The sequence below is a fragment of the Bos indicus genome, chromosome 15 (genome assembly GCF_029378745.1).
Source record: "Bos indicus isolate NIAB-ARS_2022 breed Sahiwal x Tharparkar chromosome 15, NIAB-ARS_B.indTharparkar_mat_pri_1.0, whole genome shotgun sequence".
NCBI lineage: Eukaryota > Metazoa > Chordata > Mammalia > Artiodactyla > Bovidae > Bos > Bos indicus.
The window spans coordinates 64,653,092-64,671,805 of NC_091774.1; the positions used below are offsets into that span (position 1 = coordinate 64,653,092).

The following is an 18,714-nucleotide window of genomic DNA, read 5'->3' on the forward strand; positions in this document are numbered from 1 at the left end:
GAATATCTTTTTTGTATAGTTCTGTGTATTCTTGCCACCTCTTCTTAATATCTTCTGTTTCTGTTAGGCCCATACCATTTCTGTCCTTTATTGTGCCCTTCTTTGCATGAAAAGTTCCCTTGGTATCTCTAATTTTCTTGAAGAGATCTCCTTTCCCATTCTGTTGTTTTTGTCTATTTCTTTGCACTGATCACTGAGGAACGCTTTCTTATCTCTCTTTGCTATTCTTTGTAACTCTTCATTCAAATGGGTATATCTTTCATTTTCTCCTTTGCCTTTCGCTTTTCTTCTTTTCATAGCTATTTGTAAGACCTCCTCAGACAATCATTTTGCCTTTTTTGCATTTCTTTTTCTTGGGGGTGGTCTCGATCACTGCCTCTTATAAAATGTCATGAACCTCCATCCATAGTTCTTCAAGCACTCTATGAGATCTAACCCCTTGACTCTATTTGTCACTTCCACTTTATAATCATAATGGATTTGATTTAGGTCATACTTGAATGGTCTAGTGGTTTTCCCTACTTTCTTCAAATTAAGTCTGAATTTGGCAGTAAAGAGTTCATAATCTGAGCCACAGTCAGCTCCTGGTCTTGTCTTTGCTGACTGTATAGAGCTTCTCCATCTTTGGCTGCAAAGAATACATCAATCTGATTTTGGTATTGACCATCTGGTGAGTCCATGTGTAGAATCTTCTCTTGTGTTGTTGGAAGAGGCTGTTTGCTATGACCAGTGCTTCTCTTGGCAAAACTCTGTTAGTCTTTGCCCTGCTTCATTCTGTACTCCTAGGCCAAATTTGCTTGTTATTCCAGGTGTTTCTTGACTTCTTACTTTTGCATTCCAGTCCCCTATAATGAAAAGGACATCTTTTTTGGGTGTTAGTTCTAGAAGGTCTTGTAGGTCTTCATAGAACTGTTCAGCTTCAGCTTCTTCAGCATTATTGATTGGGGCATAGACTTGGATTACTGTGATATTGAATGGTTTGCCTTGGAGACTAACAGATCATTCTGTTGTTTTTGAGATTGCATTTAAGTACTGCATTTTGGACTCTTTTGTTGACTATGATGGCTACTCCATTTCTTCTAAGGGATTCTTGCCCACAGTAGTAGATATAATGGTCATCTGAGTTAAATTCGCCCATTCCAGTCCATTTTAGTTCGCTAATTCCTAGAATGTCAACATTTACTCTTGCCATCTCCTGTTTGACCACTTCCAATTTGCCTTGATTCATGGACCTGACATTCCAGGTTCCTATGTAATATTGGTCTTTATAGCATTGGACTTTACTTCCATCACCAGTCACTTCCACAACTGGGTTTTGTTTTTGCTTTGGCTCCATCCCTTCATTCATTCTGGAGTTATTTCTCCACTGATCTCCAGTAGCATATTGGGCACCTACCAAGGTGGGGAGTTCATCTTTCCATGTCCTATCTTTTTGCCTTTTCATACTGTTCATGAGGTTCTCAGGCAAGAATACTGAAGTGGTTTGCCATTTCTTTCTCCAGTGGACCACGTTTTGTCAGAACTCTCCACCATGACCCGTCCATCTTGGGTGGCCCTACACGGCATGCCTCATAGTTTCATTGAATTAGATAAGGCTGTGGTCCATGTGACCGTCAAGGCTGTATATTGTTACCCTGCTTATTTAACTTATATGCAGAGTACATCATGAGAAATGCTGGACTGGATGAAGCACAAGCTGGAGTCAAGACTGCCAGGGGAAATATCAATAACCTCAGATATTCAGATGACACCAGACTTATGGCAGAAAGCGAAAAAGAACTAAAGAGCCTCTTTATGAAAGTGAAAGAGGAGAGTGGAAAAGTTGGCTTAAAGCTCAACATTCAGAAAACTAAGATCATGGCATCTGGTCCTATTGTTTCATGGTAAATAAATGGGAAAACAGTGGAAACAGTGACAGACGTTATTTTGGGGGCTCCAAAAATTACTGCAGGTGGTGACTGCAGCCATGAAATTAAGACACTTGCTCCTTGGAAGAAAAGTTATGACCAACCTAGACAGTATATTAAAAAGCAGAGACATTACTTTGCCAGCAAAGGTCCATTTAGTCAAAGCTATGGTTTTTCCAGTAGCCATGTATGGATGTGAGTTGGACTATAAAGAAAGTTGAGCACTGAAAAATTGATGCTTTTGAATGGTGGTGTTGGAGAAGACTCTTGAGAGTCCCTTGGACTGCAAGGAGATCCAACCAGTCCATCCTAAAGGAAATTAGTCCTGAATATTTATTGGAAGGACAGATGCTGAAGCTGAAACTCCAATACTTTGGCCACCAGATGAAGAACTGATTCACTTGAAAAGACCCTGATGCTGGGAAAGATTGAAAGCAGGAAGAGAAGGGGATGACAGGGGATAATATGGTTGGATGGCATCACTAACTCAATGGACATGAGTTTGAGTAAACTCTGGGAGTTGGCGAAGGACAGGGATGTCTGGCGAGCTGCAGTCCATGAGGTCGTAAAGAGTCAGACAAGACTGAGTTACTGAACTGAACTGAACTAAGTTCCTGTTTCTGCGTTTCTTTAGGTACAGAATTCCCTAGATCTCCAGTGCATGCATGGGTATTGTGTGCTGAGTCACTTCAGTCGTGTCCTTCTCTTTGTGACCCCATGGACTGTATCCCTTCAGGCTCCTCTGTCCATGGGATTCTCCAGGGAAGAGTACTGGAGTGGGTAGCCATTTTCCCCTCCAGGGGATCTTCCCGACCCAGGGATCAAACCCACGTCTCCTGCATCGCAGGTGGATACTTTACCCACTGAGCCACCTGGGCAGCCCTAGATCTCCAGTATTTCTTGCCTAATGGATTTAAATGGTCTCAACCTCCCTTGAGGTCATTAGAGTGAAATGCTAAAAAAATACGAAAATTTGGAAAGGTTTGCCAGTTAAGGTTGTCCTAATTACTGGTCAGTTATTGGAGAAGGTCAGTTATACTGGTGAAGGTCAGTTACTGGTGGTTCATTGTGTTTTCTGTCATGGAGTTAGGCCATCATGAGGTTTTTAAACTTATAAATGACCCTATCTGAGAGATCAGAAGGATGCTAAGGTGTAGGGGGAGGAGAGAAATTCCAAGTCTCATTGATTTATTTCTCTTGATGCAGATGTTCTTCTATATGTGTGGTGTCCTAGTCCATAAGAGGAGGTCATCGTGTCTGTCCCATCTGCTACACACGGGCAGTGATGACAGAATTGGAAGGCGATGAGGCCTTTGTTTATAATACTGAAAATTTATGAACAACCTGTATCCTAACAGTTAGGGGATGGTTAAACAAATTATGATATCACATCTTAGTGGAAATAATTAGAGCCTTATCCAATATGGAAACATGCCTTAATACAATGCTATAATAGACAAGAAGCAGGTGCAAATTTGGATGTGCAGTGTAATCATAGGTCTGAAAACTGAGCAAACCCAAGCTTTTCCAAGAAAAAAGTCCATAAGTACAACTCACCACAGTATGAATCCTGGTTTTCTTGATTAACTGGACATGTACTTGGAGAAGGCTGAGGGTAGCATGGGGTTATTTTAGCTTGTCTTCTACTTTTCCATCTTCCATTTTCTGAATATTCTATAATGATCACATAGATCAAGGATTTTGAAAAAACAGTGAAATTTATTACTGCTATAAAGGGGGAAGATCAACTTTATTTTTAAACCTGTTTTACAAAGATTTGAAAGCAATAAACTTAAAGAAAAGAAGAAGAAAACAGCTGTGAAAGATCTTTGAAAGTTAAAATGCTTCTGTTGAAGAAGTAAACAGAACTTTCTCTTTGCTGGCATCACTTCAAGGAATGGCAATTTGATTCTATTAACTGGCGCATTTCGTTTTAAAAAGCCCCAAGAGAAATCATCTTAGGCAAGAATATCCCAGGCACCAAACAGGACTTCAGGGTGAGGGGTGGATGCTTCAGCATAGCAATGATGCTTAATCCATCTCTTTTGACCTTCTGGGTATCGAAGCTTGACAGGTCGCAATGATTTAGAGTGGTGCTCAGTAATGTTTGTTGAAGAGGCACCCAGGAGACAGACTCATCATCAGACAGGAAGGGGCAGCTACTGTGTGGGTTGCAGTCTGTTGCAGGTCCTCCTGGGAGGATGGAGTCCACCCTAGACCTGGAGAAGGAGGGAGACTTACCTTTTCCCATGTGGAATAGAGAGCCCTGGATCTGAGGTCAAGGGGGTGGAGTCGTGTGTGGCTATAAGGTAACTCTCAACATGACCTTAACCAAGGCAGCACTTGACCTCCCTGAACCTTGGTTTCTCCACCTGTAAAATGAGGGTAATAACAGGGACTGTGAGGAACAAGGTGGGATGAGGGTGTGACAGTATTATACAAACTATAAGCAGTTCCACAGTTATGTGGAGTCGTAACAGTACATGATTTGAAGGCATTTTAAGTTATGACTAGTGTTCAGGTCCCCTGAGGTGGCTTCTGAGTACATCCATGCCTACCCAGAACTCAACAGATAATAATAGCTAGCAGTGTGTGCCTGGCACTGTTCTAAGAACTTGACATGTGCTACCTCATTGTAATCCTTAAAACAATTTCATGGTACTGTGGGTGTCATAAAATAGGTACTGTGATTGTCTGTTGAGGAAACTGAGGCACAGAGAGGTTAAGTACCTCACCCAAGGTCACACAGTGAATGGAGGAGTGAGTAGGATTTGAATCCAGGCAGTCTGACGGAGGAGCCTGGTGGGCTGCAGTCCATGGGGTTGCTAAGAGTTGGACACGAACGAGCGACTTCACTTTTACTTTTTACTTTGATGCACTGGAGAAGGAAATGGCAGCCCACTCCAGTACTCTTGCCTGGACAATCCCATGGACAGAGGATCCTGGTAGGCTGCAGTCCATGGGGTTGCTAAGAGTCAGACACGACTGAGCGACTTCACTTTCACTTTTTACTTTCATGCATTGGAGAAGGAAATGGCAACCCACTCCAGTGTTCTTGCCTGGAGAATCCCAGGGACGGGGAAGCCTGGTGGGCTGATGTCTATGGGGTCTCACAGATCGGACGCGACTGAAGCGAGGTAGCAGGAGCAGCAGTCTGACTGTGGGGCCTGGTAGGAAGCTGCAGCTGTTTTTCTCTGACATACAAGGAAGATGAGTTTGGGGTATTTATTCGTTGATTGCCTTAGTTCCCTACATTTAAGAGCTGTTGAGGATCAGGCTTGCTTTCCTGTAAGTGCTCAGTGAGTCAGACTTGCTGGGAAGTGGGGAGCTGGACAGAGTAGATGATTTCTTGACCTTGGTTATAAATGCAACCATACTGCAGCATGTGTTAGGTCAACTAAGGAGGGCTGTCTTCTCCTCTGTGTTGCCAGCAGGCAGAAAGAGGAACAGTGCTGATTGGAAAAGGGTTATGGCTGGGTTACAAGAGTGGTTTTGAGGAAACCAGGAAGCAATACTGTGAACCTGAATTGAGGACACTCCGTAAGTAGCAGACTCTGAGGGCTCTGGAAACAGCCCTGACCAGGAGGCTGACACAGCCCTGGGGACTGAAGAGAGAGGCTCAGGTGAGGAGTGGCAGCAGCAGAGACGCTGCTCTACCCTGGGGGCGTCTGTGAGGTTAGAGTGTGCCCTGCACAGGCAGCAGCAGCATCACAGCCTGGGTCTGCATCTTATGTATAAGCACCAAGGATGATAAACGGGCGGTGCCAAGGGCCTCAGGAAGACAGAGGCCTGAGCAATTCATCATTGTGCATCTTGGTGTTCCCACGTGGGCCTCTGAGATCTGGGGAGATGAGGGAGGTGCTGCTGCTGCTGCTGCTGCTGCTGCTGCTGCTAAGTCGCTTCAGTCGTGTCCAACTCTGTGCGACCCCATAGACATTAGCCCACCAGGTTCCCCCGTCCCTGGGATTCTCCAGACAACACTGGAGTGGGTTGCCCTTTCCTTCTCCAACGCAGGAAAGTGAAAAGTGAAAGTGAAGTGACTCAGTTGTGTCCGACTCTTAGCGACCCCATGGACTGCAGCCCACCAGGCTCTTCCGTCCATGGGATTTTCCAAGCAAGAGTACTGGAGTGGGTTGCCATTGCCTTCTCCAGATGAGGGAGGTAGTTTTCACCATTTTGACATTAGTCAGTGATAGACTTTATGTTCAAATGTGGCTATTTTCTTAACTTTTGATGTTTTACCATGTTAGTGATCTGCTTCAGGGCTTCCTTGATGGCTCAGTGGATAAAGAATCTGCCTACAATGCAGAAGACGCAGGAGATGCGGGTTTAATCCCTGGGTTGGGAAGATCCCCTGGAGGAGGAAATGGCAACCCATTCCAGTATTATTGCCTGAAAAGTCCCACGGACAGAGGAGTCTGGCGAGCTATAGTCTGTAGGGTCGCAAAGAATCAGACACGACTGAGCACACACATTGGCATTGGCTGGACTCTTAGTTCAAGGCTAAGTTCAGCTGTTCTGGGACTGACTTCCTGCAGACTTGCTGAGCAACAGAAGCCCTTGACTTAATCTGTGCATGCAAGCTCATGCCTGTTATTATCGTCTGATACTTGGAGAGGAGTGACATCACTTTCCTGAGGCTCCATGAGAGCCATGGTTTTATTTAAACCTGGCTCAGATAAACTTGGTTTAAAATGGGTTTGTGTCAGTTGTCAGCTGAGTAGCATTTGTATAATCACTCATTCTTGGTGCCTTGAGAAGGAAAGAACTGATTCAAGTTAACTCTTCAGTATTTTGAGGGTTTCCTTTGTTTGCTTTCACTCATTCCCAACGTAAGTTGATTTCTGCTCTTTGTCTTTCTTCATCCAGAAGCTCCTTAAATCTCAAGCATCTGAACTACTTCACTTTACAGTTCTTGAGATTACCAGTCCCTTTGTGGGAAACGCTGTCCAAGCAGAAAGTAAATGTTTCCTTGTTCCTAGAAAGGGTGGTGTTTGTGTTTAGAAAGGATAGCCAGTCTGGGGCTTGTGCAGGAAGACGAAATTGCCTTTATCTCCCTCTGTAATGTGTGGGACATTGCTTTCTGTGCATTTTTTGAAGACCATTACCATATTTTCAGCAAAGAATAACTCATGTTATAAGGAAAGGGGAGATTGGAGAATCAGTGAGAGTTCACTGAGAAAAGTAAGAATTGAGTAATTTGATTAGACTAGTGTGCCTTTTTTCCCCCCTTGAAAATAGAATTTAAACAGATGAGTACAACCTGTTTCGTAGCAACCTTCCAGCATGTCTGGCGCTATTTGCCGCTGTGGCTTTGTTTCTGCTCTTGCAAAGCCTTGTGTTCTTTTCAAATAACTTCCTCTGCGTCTCAGGTACTGTGTTAGAATTTTTTATTTCACAGCTTGTTCTCTGTGATAGTCCAAGCATATTAATTCATGCTTCCTTTCTGCTGTCTTGATCACCCCTTCTCACCATCCTTTACACTATGCTTAAGCCATGGGCCCTCACACTCCATGTCCTCTTCCTACGGCCCCATATGCCCTTCCACAGCGCCTTCCTTCCTACCTGTATCAGTTTTCGATTGTTGACTAACTACCACAAACTTTACAGCTTAAAACAACACACATTTATGATCTCACAGTTTCCATGGGAGTTCCTCCTCCAGGTGATCTTCCTGACCCAGAGATTGAACATGCATCTCCTGCATTGGCAGTTGGGCTCTTTACCACTAGCGTCACCCGGGAAGCCTGGCTTTCTCAGTATGGCCCCTTAACTCATCGGTCCATCAAGGAGAGGGAGTCTGCTAGCAAGATATAATTGTATGGCTTATAAGCTGGTGGCTTAGTGGTAAAGAATCTGCCAGCTAATGCAGGAGATGTGGATTTGATCCCTGGGTCAGGAAGATCCCCTGGAGGAGGGCATGGCAACCCACTCTAGTATTCTTGCCTGGGAGATTCCACAGACAGAGAAGCCTGGTGGGCTACAGTCCATGGGGTTGCAGAGTTGGACATGACTTAGGGACTAAATAACAGCAGCAAGAAGGAAATCACAAGGGTGACAGCACGTCACCTTTGCCATAGGCTCTTGGTTAGAAGCAGGTCACAGGTTCTGCTCATGTGCCAAGAGAAGGGTCACACAAAAGCATGACCACCGAGAGAGAGGGAGCATGGGGTTGCCTTAGAGCCTGTCCAACTCACCACCTCCACCAGTCTTCTGCTTCACTTCCTTCTTTTGAGTGTGTTTCAATCTCTCTGTAATTTGGTTTTGCCTTACTTCTAATTTACTTTTCCTTCTTCTAAATATATACCACCTACCTCTCATTTCCCCCTCAAATTTTTTCTTCCCTTCTTCTCCTTCAATGATGCCTCTTTAATTAATATAGAAATATTTTTATTAGCATAGACAAAGTTCTAAAGTCTTGTGTATAAAGCAGAAGGCTTCTTAACTAGTTTTTGGCTTGTGAATCCTTTTAAGAATCTAATCAAGCGTATAGTAACTCACTCCCAGAAGTGAGGGACACAGCACTGTCCTGCTTCAGTTATTGTTTCTGCACAACATACCTCCCCAAACAAAGTGCTCGAAAACAACAACTATTTTGTTGTGCTCATGGTTTGAGGAATTCAGAGCACAGTGGGGATGACTTGTCTTTGCTTTTTGATGCCTGGGGCCTCTGTAGGGAAGATTCAAACAACCATGGTGATTCTGATGGTTGGGGGCTAGAATTATCCGGAGGCTTTTTCATTCACTTGTCTGTCCATGGGCTGAGATGACTGGGAAGCTTGGCTTAGCTGGGACTGTTGCCTGGAGTACTTACAGGGTTGGATCTCTCCACAGGGCTTGGGCTGCTCATAGAGTAGTGTTTGGGTTCCCGGAGGAATAGTAAAGGAGGATATGAAGGGGAACATTCCAAAGACCAAGCTGCTTTTTATGATGTTAGCTTCAGAGGCCGCATGGCATTACTTCTGTCACCCTCTAATTGGTTGAACAGTCTTAAGTCCAAGGGGATGTAGACTCTACCTCTCAATGAGAGGCATATAGGAGAATTTGCAGCCATTAGAAAAAAGATTACCACAAACACACACATTAAAAAAAATCTATTGTCCTGAACTCTGAGAATTGAAAGGGATCCAGAAGGATTATCCATTTCAATCTCCCACTGTGGCTTAGCTCCTCTTTACAACTTTTCTGTCATTGCATACCTGGACCACAGCAGGCATTTCCTTATTGGTCTCCTGTCGGCCACTCTTGCCTCGTGCGGTGCAGTCTGTTCTTCACCCTGTAACCAGAATGATTGTTTTGAAACACATTTGCTCCTGTACACCCCCCACCTTCACCTCCGTTCCTTCATACTCATCTTTGAACTAATGTCTGTGACACTCTGATGGTTTGATCATCAACTACCTTTTCAGCCGTATCTTGTGCCATGTCCACTCGTGTTCTCCTTGATCTCACTACGGTTACTAGAGTTGGACACGACTGACGTGACTTAGCAGCAGCCGCAGCATACTATTTATGCATCTTCCTGCGACAAGGTTTCTGCCAATGCTCGTCTCTACATGGAATGTTTTTCCCTACACTTATGGCTTGATTAACTTCTACTTATTCTTTGGATCTTGGCTTGATAGTTACTTTCTCAGTGATGTGCTTTCTGACCTCCCCCATCAGGTCACATCCTCTTATTGCCTGCTCTTAAGGACTATGTATCTTTCATCTGTAACATGTATCATTTTTATACTTGTGAGAATATTTGATTTAACTCCTTATCTCCCATAAGACTACGATGTCCATTCAGCCAGAGATCATGTATGTTTTTCATCATTTGTCTTTATGCCTTACATGCTGCTGCTAAGTCACTTCAGTCGTGTCCGACTCTGTGCGACCCCATAGATGGCAGCCCACCAGGCTCCCCTGTCCCTGGGATTCTCCAGGCAAGAACACTGGAGTGGGTTGCCATTTCCTTCTCCAATGCATGAAAGTGAAAAGTGAAAGTGAAGTCGCTCAGTCGTATCCGACTCTTAGCGACCCCACAGACTGCAGCCTACCAGGCTCCTCTGTCCATAGGATTTTCCAGGCAAGAGTACTGGAGCGGGGTGCCATTGCCTTCTCCATATGCCTTACATACAGACATTATAAATATTTTTCTTAAGTATGAAATATTTTTTTATTTTAGGAGTGAACAAATTTAATGCAGTCTAAGAATTTATCATTTTCTTGCTAGCCTACATTCCTGTTGTAGTTCATAATGAACTCCAGTCAACCCTACCTACAGGTAATATAAACTATCCTTAAAGGAAAGCTCCCACGTTCTGTGCTTATCCAGGTAATATGTGTATTAAAAGCAAGACTTTATATTTAATCTTAATTTATAATCTTCCTTCAATAATAATTTCAGTTAGTTAACATGTCTTTGAAGTATTTCTCTGGAGTTCTTAATATCACTTATTCTTTTGAATTTGCTATCATTTGCTAATTCAATGAGCATGTTTTCTTCTTTAGCTTTATATATATCATTGGGTTTTTTTTTTTTTTTTGAGTAACCAACTTCTGAGGTCAAATATGTTTGAGAAATAAACTAAACATATTTCGTTAAATATGCTTGATCAATTTTGGCCAAAGTTTAAACCATCCAACATCAATTTGTTGAATTTTTGCTACATCCTACCTGACCTGCCTCTTGAGAAACCTATATGCAGGTCAGGAATAAACAATTAGAACTGGACATGGAACAACAGACTGGTTCCAAATAGGAAAAGCAGTATGTCAAGGCTGTATATTGTCACCCTGCTTATTTAACTTCTATGCGGAATACATCATAAGAAACGCTGGGCTGGAAGAAGCACAAGCTGGAATCAAGATTGCCGGGAGAAATATCAATCACCTCAGATATGCAGATGACACCACCCTTATGGCAGAAAGTGAAGAGGAACTCAAAAGCCTCTTGGTGAGAGTGAAAGAGGAGAGTAAAAAAGCTGGCTTAAAGCTCAACATTCAGAAAACTCAGATCCTGGTATCTGGTCCCATCACTTCATGGGAAATAGATGGGGAAACAGTGGAAACAGTGTCAGACTTTATTTTGGGGGGCTCCAAAATCACTGCAAATGGTGACTGCAGCCATGAAATTAAAAGACACTTACTCCTTGGAAGGAAAGTTGTGACCAACCTAGATAGCATATTCAAAAGCAGAGATGTTACTTTCCCAACAAAGGTCTGTCTAGTCAAGGCTATGTTTTTTCCAGTGGTCATGTATGGATGTGAGAGTTGGACTGTGAAGAAAGCTGAACGCTGAAGAATTGATGCTTTTGAAGTGTGGTGTTGGAGAAGACTCCTGAGAGCCCCTTGGACTGCAAGGAGATCCAACCAGTCCATTCTAAAGGAGATCAGCCCTGGGTGTTCTTTTGGAAGGAATGATGCTAAAGCTGAAACTCCAGTACTTCGGCCACCTCATGCGAAGAGTTGACTCATTGGAAAAGACTTTGATGCTGGGAGGGATTGGGGGCAAGAGGAGAAGGGGACGACAGAGGATGAGATGGCTGGATGGTATCACTGACTTGATGGACGTGAGTCTGAGTGAACTCCGGGAGTTGGTGATGGACAGGGAGGCCTGGCGTGCTGCGATTCATGGGGTCGCAAAGAGTTGGACACGACTGAGCAACTGGACTGAACTGAACTGAGGTGCTCTTTTGTTTTCTGGATGATGGGACTCAGCCTTTATTTAAATGTTGATGTATATGGGAATATGTCCATTTAAGTTCCAAATCCACTCTGATACCAGTTTCTGAATAGGTTAGGGTAAGTTAGGTTATGCTACCATAACAAACAACTCCCAAATTTCAGTGATTTAAAAGAGCAAAAGCTTCTTTTTGGCTCATGCTACCTGTACACACTTTTACAAAGGCAGAGGGCCTTTGCTTATCATGGTCCCTAAGGGACCCAGGCTGGCGGACCTGCAAACATTTTGAATATTAGTACGTTCCTCCTCTTCCTCCTCCTCCTTCTTAACTAATTCCGATATAATATTGCTAGTTGTTTTGTTTTGTTTTTCCTCCAAAGAAAGCAAGTTCTGGACAGTCCTGCTCCAGTGTTTAAATGTTCTAGTTCAGAAGTGACACTTGTCACTTCTGCTCACAACTCATTGGCCAGAACTAATCATATGGCCCCACCCAACCCCAGAGGTATCCGGGAAGTGCAGTCCTTTTATGTGCTCTGAAGGTAGAGAGCCAGAAGCATATGATGAATAGCATTAATGACTGGTAGGTGTGAGTATAGCATACGCTTCTCAAAACTGTTAGCTTGTTGAAACTTTTCTTTATGAGACATCTTGGGACATTCTGTTTTGTAAGGGATAGCTTGGGAAACACTGGATTCTAGTCTAGAAACAGCAAGATTTAGCAGAGGCAAGTCCCACTAGAGACTGTTTCTTTATTTTAGCCTCCTCTGGTTGTGGCAATTCAGTTAATTATAAATCCCCTTGTAGTCATCCTCTAACACCCACTTCCCCTTCCTGTTTGTAAGATTTTTATGAAAGAGTTTGCAACAAATCTTTCTGAAAGCAAAAACTACTCTGCCTGTTGCATCCTTTTTGACTTAGAAGGGTACTTGCTTGTAACCAGTTTAATTTGGTATGACTCTTGAATCCGTGAGTTGAGCCCCTGGTTGAATTTATTTCAATGAGAGTACAGAAGAAGAAATCCTACATAGATTTCACCTGACATACAAGTAGTAAAAATGGATTCTAACGTGTTACTGGAAAATACCAAAATGCACAAACGACACTGGAAGGATGTTCTATTCACTCAGGTAAGTAGCCAGACAAGACTGCGTGACAAGTGTGAACCTGAGTCTAGGAGGTAAGCATCATGAACAAAAGGACCGAGACATGGCAGTAGCATCAGCCTTCCGTGTAAAATTGCAACCAATTTTATTTCCTTAGGCTGAGTGCGGTAACAGAAACACAATTTCCATAGCAAACCGTGAGACAGTTCCCAAGGAGTGCAGTTATCTTAATGAAATGCTGTGTAGACTTTTGGTCCTGTAGCTGTATATGCATTTGCTGATTATTTCTGTATAAAGGGAGGAAGCTTTGGGTCCCACACAAAGGAAGTTTTAGAGATTCTGATCTCATAATAAGGAGTCACAGAGGCTAAGTTTGCCCTTTGTCCTTAAACTGCTTCCAACTTAAAAAATGAAACTGAATATTTCAGAAGATCATCACTGTTTAGCTTTTGTGACTCAGTATATTTCATTTTCTAAAAGCTCAAGTATTTGAAGGTTTCGGCTTTGGTTGGTAGGTTTTCTGGGGGCAGGATAGCATGGAGCTGGAGTGAAGACTAGAACTGGTGGTTTGGAAAAGCAGTTAGGAAGAAGACACTGCAGTGGGAGTGAGGAAGCCTCGTGTCTGGACCTGCTTCTGTCCCTGATGGGTTATGTGGTTTCTGCCAATGGTGTCCCCTCTCTGGGCCATAGCGTCCTCTTTTGTTAAGCAAATAAGCAAACAAAAACACAGGGACTTAGATCCTATAATGACCATTCTAACGACTGCTCACTTGTTTAGTGATTTTTTTTTTTTAGTGTTTGTTTAGTGCTTTTCTTCTTGGGGAGCCCTTCCTTCCACCTTCGTGATGCCCTGTGTTCCTTCCAGTCACCCCATGGGGCAGTTGGAGTGTGCTTGTTGCCTTCACTCTTGCAACAACAGTTCACAGATACACACAACAGCTGCGGGTGGCTGGAGGGTGCACACAAGCCCAGGTCTTCTGACTTCAGCTCTTGGTTTGTCTGCTTCTACCAGATGGGTGTAACTTTAAAAAAAAATTTATTGGCTGTGTTGGGTGTTCATTGCTGCACATGGGCTTTCTCTAGCTAGGGCAAGCAGGGCCTACTCTTTCCTTGTGGTGCGTGGGCTTCTCGTTGCGGCAGCTTCTCCTTGCGGAGAACAGGCTCTAGGCACAAGAGCTTCAGTAGTTGTGGCACACGGGTTTAGTTGCCCCACGACAAGTGGGTCTTCCCGGACCAGGGATCAAACCCCTGTCCCCTGCATTGGCAGGCGAATTCTTAACCACTGGACCACCAGGGAAATCCCTGAGTCTAACTTTTTTTAGCCAATAGTGTAGAAAGCTCTAGGAGGTACCTCCTCTTTGTTATTTTTTATTTAAAACATTACTTAAGGGCACTGAACCCCCTCTGGGGTCATCAGCACCATCGGCACTGCTGTGGAAAGGGGATCAGAGAGGATCCTCAAGCAGGAGGTCCTCCCAAGCGTGGAATTCCCAGCTTTGCCTCCTCTCCCGCAGAGTCACATTTCATGCCCTGACTCCTCGCCTCTCCGCCTGCAGTTTTGCACATTTGCGCTGACAGTTCTGGTCTCTCTGCAGGTGCTGGTAGTGACACCAGGCCTTGGGAGAGCTGTCTGTGGTCCTGGGTGGGGTATGAACAGGTTTTCTCTTGGAAATAGCCTAATTTGAAGGAAATCCCCTTTGCTGTTTGACATGGTGTGAACCATAGCATCAGGAATCCTTTTAAATCCAACAAGATATTAATAAATCAGTCTCCTGGGTGCCATCTCTCCAAACACAGGCAACTTCAGTTGTTGCTCTTAAGATGCCCTAAGAATAAAAGATCTGCATTCAGACACACAATCCTTCCCTTTTGCACTGAGGATTCTCGGATGAGGTTTATTTTGGTGTCCTTAGCCACGGCAGGGAGCCATGTTCAGCTTTGGTTTTCTAGGCTGTGAGTTTCACAGTCCAACCCTTGTCGGTGAACAGATAAGAGATTTAAAACACACAAGTATCTTCCACATCTTTGCTTAAGCATCACCTCATCAGTGGCTATCTCTCACCAACGCTGCCGTGTAGGTAGCTGCAGCATCTATCTGTAATGACCTAAGTTATCGTTTGAATGTGTTTAATGAGTCTTAATGAATGTTTAATGGCGTGGAAGCTCTGTGAGGTCCAAGGGGTACTTCTCTTCCTACCCTTCTCTCCAGGACCTATGATTAGCCGAGGCCTGATGGCACGATATTTCATTTCACAGGAACGGACAACCAGCAGATTGCCGTCACCCTGACCCCAGAGTCATCTCTTCATGGGAGGCTGTTACCGATTTCACCAACATGGCCTTTCTCCGAAGTCCAGTCTTCCTCAGCAGTGGACAGAATTAAGCCTGGGCCTGGAGCGTCTCCTGACAACACGAGCTGGCCGCAGTCTGCCTGGACGGCCCTACCCAAGACACACCGCCGAGCTCAGGCCCACGGGGACTTCTCTCCTTCCCAAGGCAGCACACGCAGCGCCTCCCTCGAGCCTTCCAAGGATTCTGCCGAGACCCTGGTCCAGCCAAGACCTCCAGGGGGGAAAGAAGCGGCCGCCGTGTCAGGTTTGCCTCACACCAGCATGCCGCCCCCACTGCCCACCCTCCCGCCAGTGACGTCCTTCACTGCTGGCCTCCCGTTGCGGCCACCGCGGGTAGGGACTCCTTCCATTTCAGAACTACATTCCCCGAGGGCAGATGCTCTCCTCTCATCTTCATCTTCTTCATTGGCTCCCGACTCACCTCATTCCATCATCTTTTCTAAGGCAGCAGAGCAACCCACCAAAGTGCCTTTATTCCCCCACACAGCTCCAACTGACTCCTCCTCAAGTCAGAGCATAGTGAATCCCCTAAACCCATTTGCTGAGGAAATGGACCACGCTCCATCCAGAAATGCCCAGGATTTAATAGGCATCCCTCATCTAGGTTTTTCCAGATCCTCCAGCCCAGCAGGGGGTCCTCACTCAGCGGGCTCCCCCTCACCTGAATTTTTGAGCTCCGTGGCAGACCTGGCCCCTTTGTCTCCCGCTCCCCCAGCCTCTGGAAGTCTTCAGCTTCCTGGTGGAAGGCCCTCATTGTTGATGTTGGAAGTGGCTCCAAGTCTTGCATCCACCCAGCCAACTGAAGCTGAGGTGGCTGAAAGAGCACATAATGGGGTGTCTCTGCCAACCTTGAAGAGTGCAGCAACCCATGAGGCATCCTCACTGGTCCAGACTGCAGAGTCAGTGGCAGTGGGAATGACCAGCCTGGAGGCAGCCCGTGCTCCAGCAAAGAACTCTGCTTACCCCCTGCATGTGTCAGCAACCCCAGAGAATTCCAAAGGGCCCACCCTTTCAGCGGAACACAAATCTTCCCCTTTGGCTCCTTCTCCTCTGCCTCTCACCACAGCTGACCAAGGACAAGAAGGCCCTTCTGGGGCAGTTCCCACATCCCCATCAAATGGCACAACGGCAGACTTCCCCTCCACGCCTGCCCCACTCCAGCTGGCATGGAGTCATGCCTCTCCATCCGCCGTGCCCCAAGTGCCAACTCCTCAAGAAGCAGGTAGTGATGGGTCCCCTCCCACAGCAGCTACAGACCTCCTCCTCTCAAGCACATTTCCTCATCGTCCTTCCATGACCTGGACATTTCCCCTGCAGAAGGAAGATAGCATGGCAACTGTTTTAAAGAAAAACGAAAAGGCAAATTTGACAGTTGCTCTCCAGACCCTTCCGAGTAAAGAGAGTCTAAGTCTTCACGCTGTAGGTGGATTCACCTCTGATTTCAGCACTGATCATGTCTCTACAGACACGACACCACCAGGAACCAGCCTCCTTCCTTCTGAATTACCTCCATCTTCCATGCCCTTCACACGAGCTACCCAGACTGTGTCCCCATCTCATAGTTTTTCCAGGACCAAGCCAGTGACTCACATAGCTGTGACAGACCATTCTGAGTTGCCAGTTTTGGCTTCCAAACAGGTGACAGCTTTTCCCTCCTCCAGTGAGGTCTATGATTTCTCAACAATGGGAGGCATGAGGAAGCCAGCAACCACAGATGTTTTCTGGAATTCTGTTGCAGCAGAAGCTGAGTCCCTTTCCACAGAACCCATGATGTCTGGCTGGCTGCAGCAAACAAATTATGATGTAAATGGGCACACAATTAACTCTACAAGTTGGGAAACTCACCCAGCTTCAGCCACTTCTCCTGGTGGTTTAAATTCCACTGCCAATACAATAAAATCTCAGGATTTCAAAGATAATGTTGGGCATTCAGTGACTGTGGAAGGTTTTAGCATCCAGGATCCAGGGTCTGGTATGAGCACCAACCAGCCCATCCAACAGTCAGATGTTACCATGGTTGGAAACCATACAGACTTCTTGTCCATAAACACTAACAACTACACCAGAGACTTCCAAACAGCTGAGATTGGATATTACCCACGTATAAGCCAACAAGCTGTGTCTCGTCCCCATCTACAGTCACCTGCCCACCCAACACATCCACTTGTGCTGAGCTCTCCAAGTCTGACTTCCACAGCTCGCTTGCCAGAAATGCTTTCAGATGAAACGGATACAAGTTTTCAAATCGCCGATGACATCTATCCATCTCCGGTGATAAATGCTTCCCCACCATTCCAGGATATCCTGAGGTTTCACTCTACCGCTGAATCGCCTTCTCTATCAACCAGTGCCTTATTCGGGACCCCGTCCAAAGCACCACGGGCTTCTCAGCGCCCTGAGAAATGGACAGGTGCAACCGCTAATGCAGGTAGTTTGTTTCCTGGTCCCTCCCAAGATAGAAATGTGACTGCTTCTGGGGCCAAAGCATCTTCAGGCTCAACACAAATACCTAGCTTTGCTCCAAAGGAGCAGATACGCCTGATTTTAGGATGATGAATGAGTTATTAGTCCAGATAGTCATGACCTTGATCTTCGGCCGACTTGATTTTTTGGAACGTATTCAGAATTTAAGTGTCTTTATTTCCACCCATAGCTTTGCTCTAAGTGGCATTCTCATTACGGTTAATTGACTTAATGAACCTAAAGCCATTTTGCCTAAATTCCAGAGCTCAGGGACCTCTCACCCCAACAAACCCGTAATGACATCCATTCATCCCCACAAGTGGTGTGTGCATTCTGTGCCAATGACAAACTTTGCCTCTTCTCTTTGCAGTGGACTCCTCAGCGTTGCCCAAGGCAGAGCCGACAGCAGCAGCAGCAGCAACCACGTCGTTTCTTCGGAAATCAAGTCCACTGGTGCTGTCTGCAGCCCTGGTTGCTAAGGGCACCGGCAGCAGCCCTTCGGCCATGGCCTCGGGATTAGCCAAGAGCAGCTGGACCACTGCTCTAGCTAAAAACATCACGAGCAGTGCAGCATCTGGCCCCAAAGCAACACCAGGGGCAGCTCATCCAGCCTTCTCGTTCACACCAACCTACATGTTTGCAAGAACAGCACACACCATGAGCACTCACACAGCCATGCAAGGGAACATGGGCGCTACCTCTGGCCTGTTATCCACAACACACCTCCCCAGGAAACCACAAGCCATGCACACGGGCTTCCCGAACCCCACCAACCCAGACCTGCCCAGGGTGTCCACCACTCGCCCGCTGACCATCACAGCAGCCTTGACGTCCATCACCGCACCAGTGAGGGCCACCCGGATGCCGCCTTCATCAGCAGAAAACACAGATGTTGCTCTTCCCGCTGTGTCCACTGCTGTGGTCACAACTGGCAAGACAGCATCCAACCTGGAGTGTCACATGTCCAGTAAGCTCCTGGTGAAGACAGGTAAGAGTTCACTGCCCTGATTTGATGTGAAAGCTGCAAAAGCATCCTGGCCTCAGAGATGTAGCAGAATTCTTAGATTTCTTTGAGGTCAGTGGTTCTCAACCAGTCCCTGCCACCACGTCTGGAGACGTTTTTGAGTGTCTACATCTTGGAGGGGAGGGAGGGTGTTTCAGGCATCTAGTGTGTTCAGAGACCAGGGATGCTGCTGAACATTCCTACAGTGCACAGGATG

General features: G+C 45.6%; 1 protein-coding gene across 2 annotated transcripts in view; it reads left to right on the top strand.

Annotated features, from left to right (window-relative positions):
- Window positions 1–18,714, top strand: part of KIAA1549L (KIAA1549 like) — a 314,597-nt gene that overhangs the window by 172,698 nt on the left and 123,185 nt on the right. For both annotated transcript variants that reach the window (XM_070804017.1, XM_070804018.1), the window contains exons 2-3: window positions 14,937–15,275; window positions 17,865–18,482. In XM_070804017.1, coding sequence (XP_070660118.1) covers window positions 14,937–15,275; window positions 17,865–18,482 — 957 coding nt within the window. The remainder of the gene's footprint in view (window positions 1–14,936; window positions 15,276–17,864; window positions 18,483–18,714) is intronic.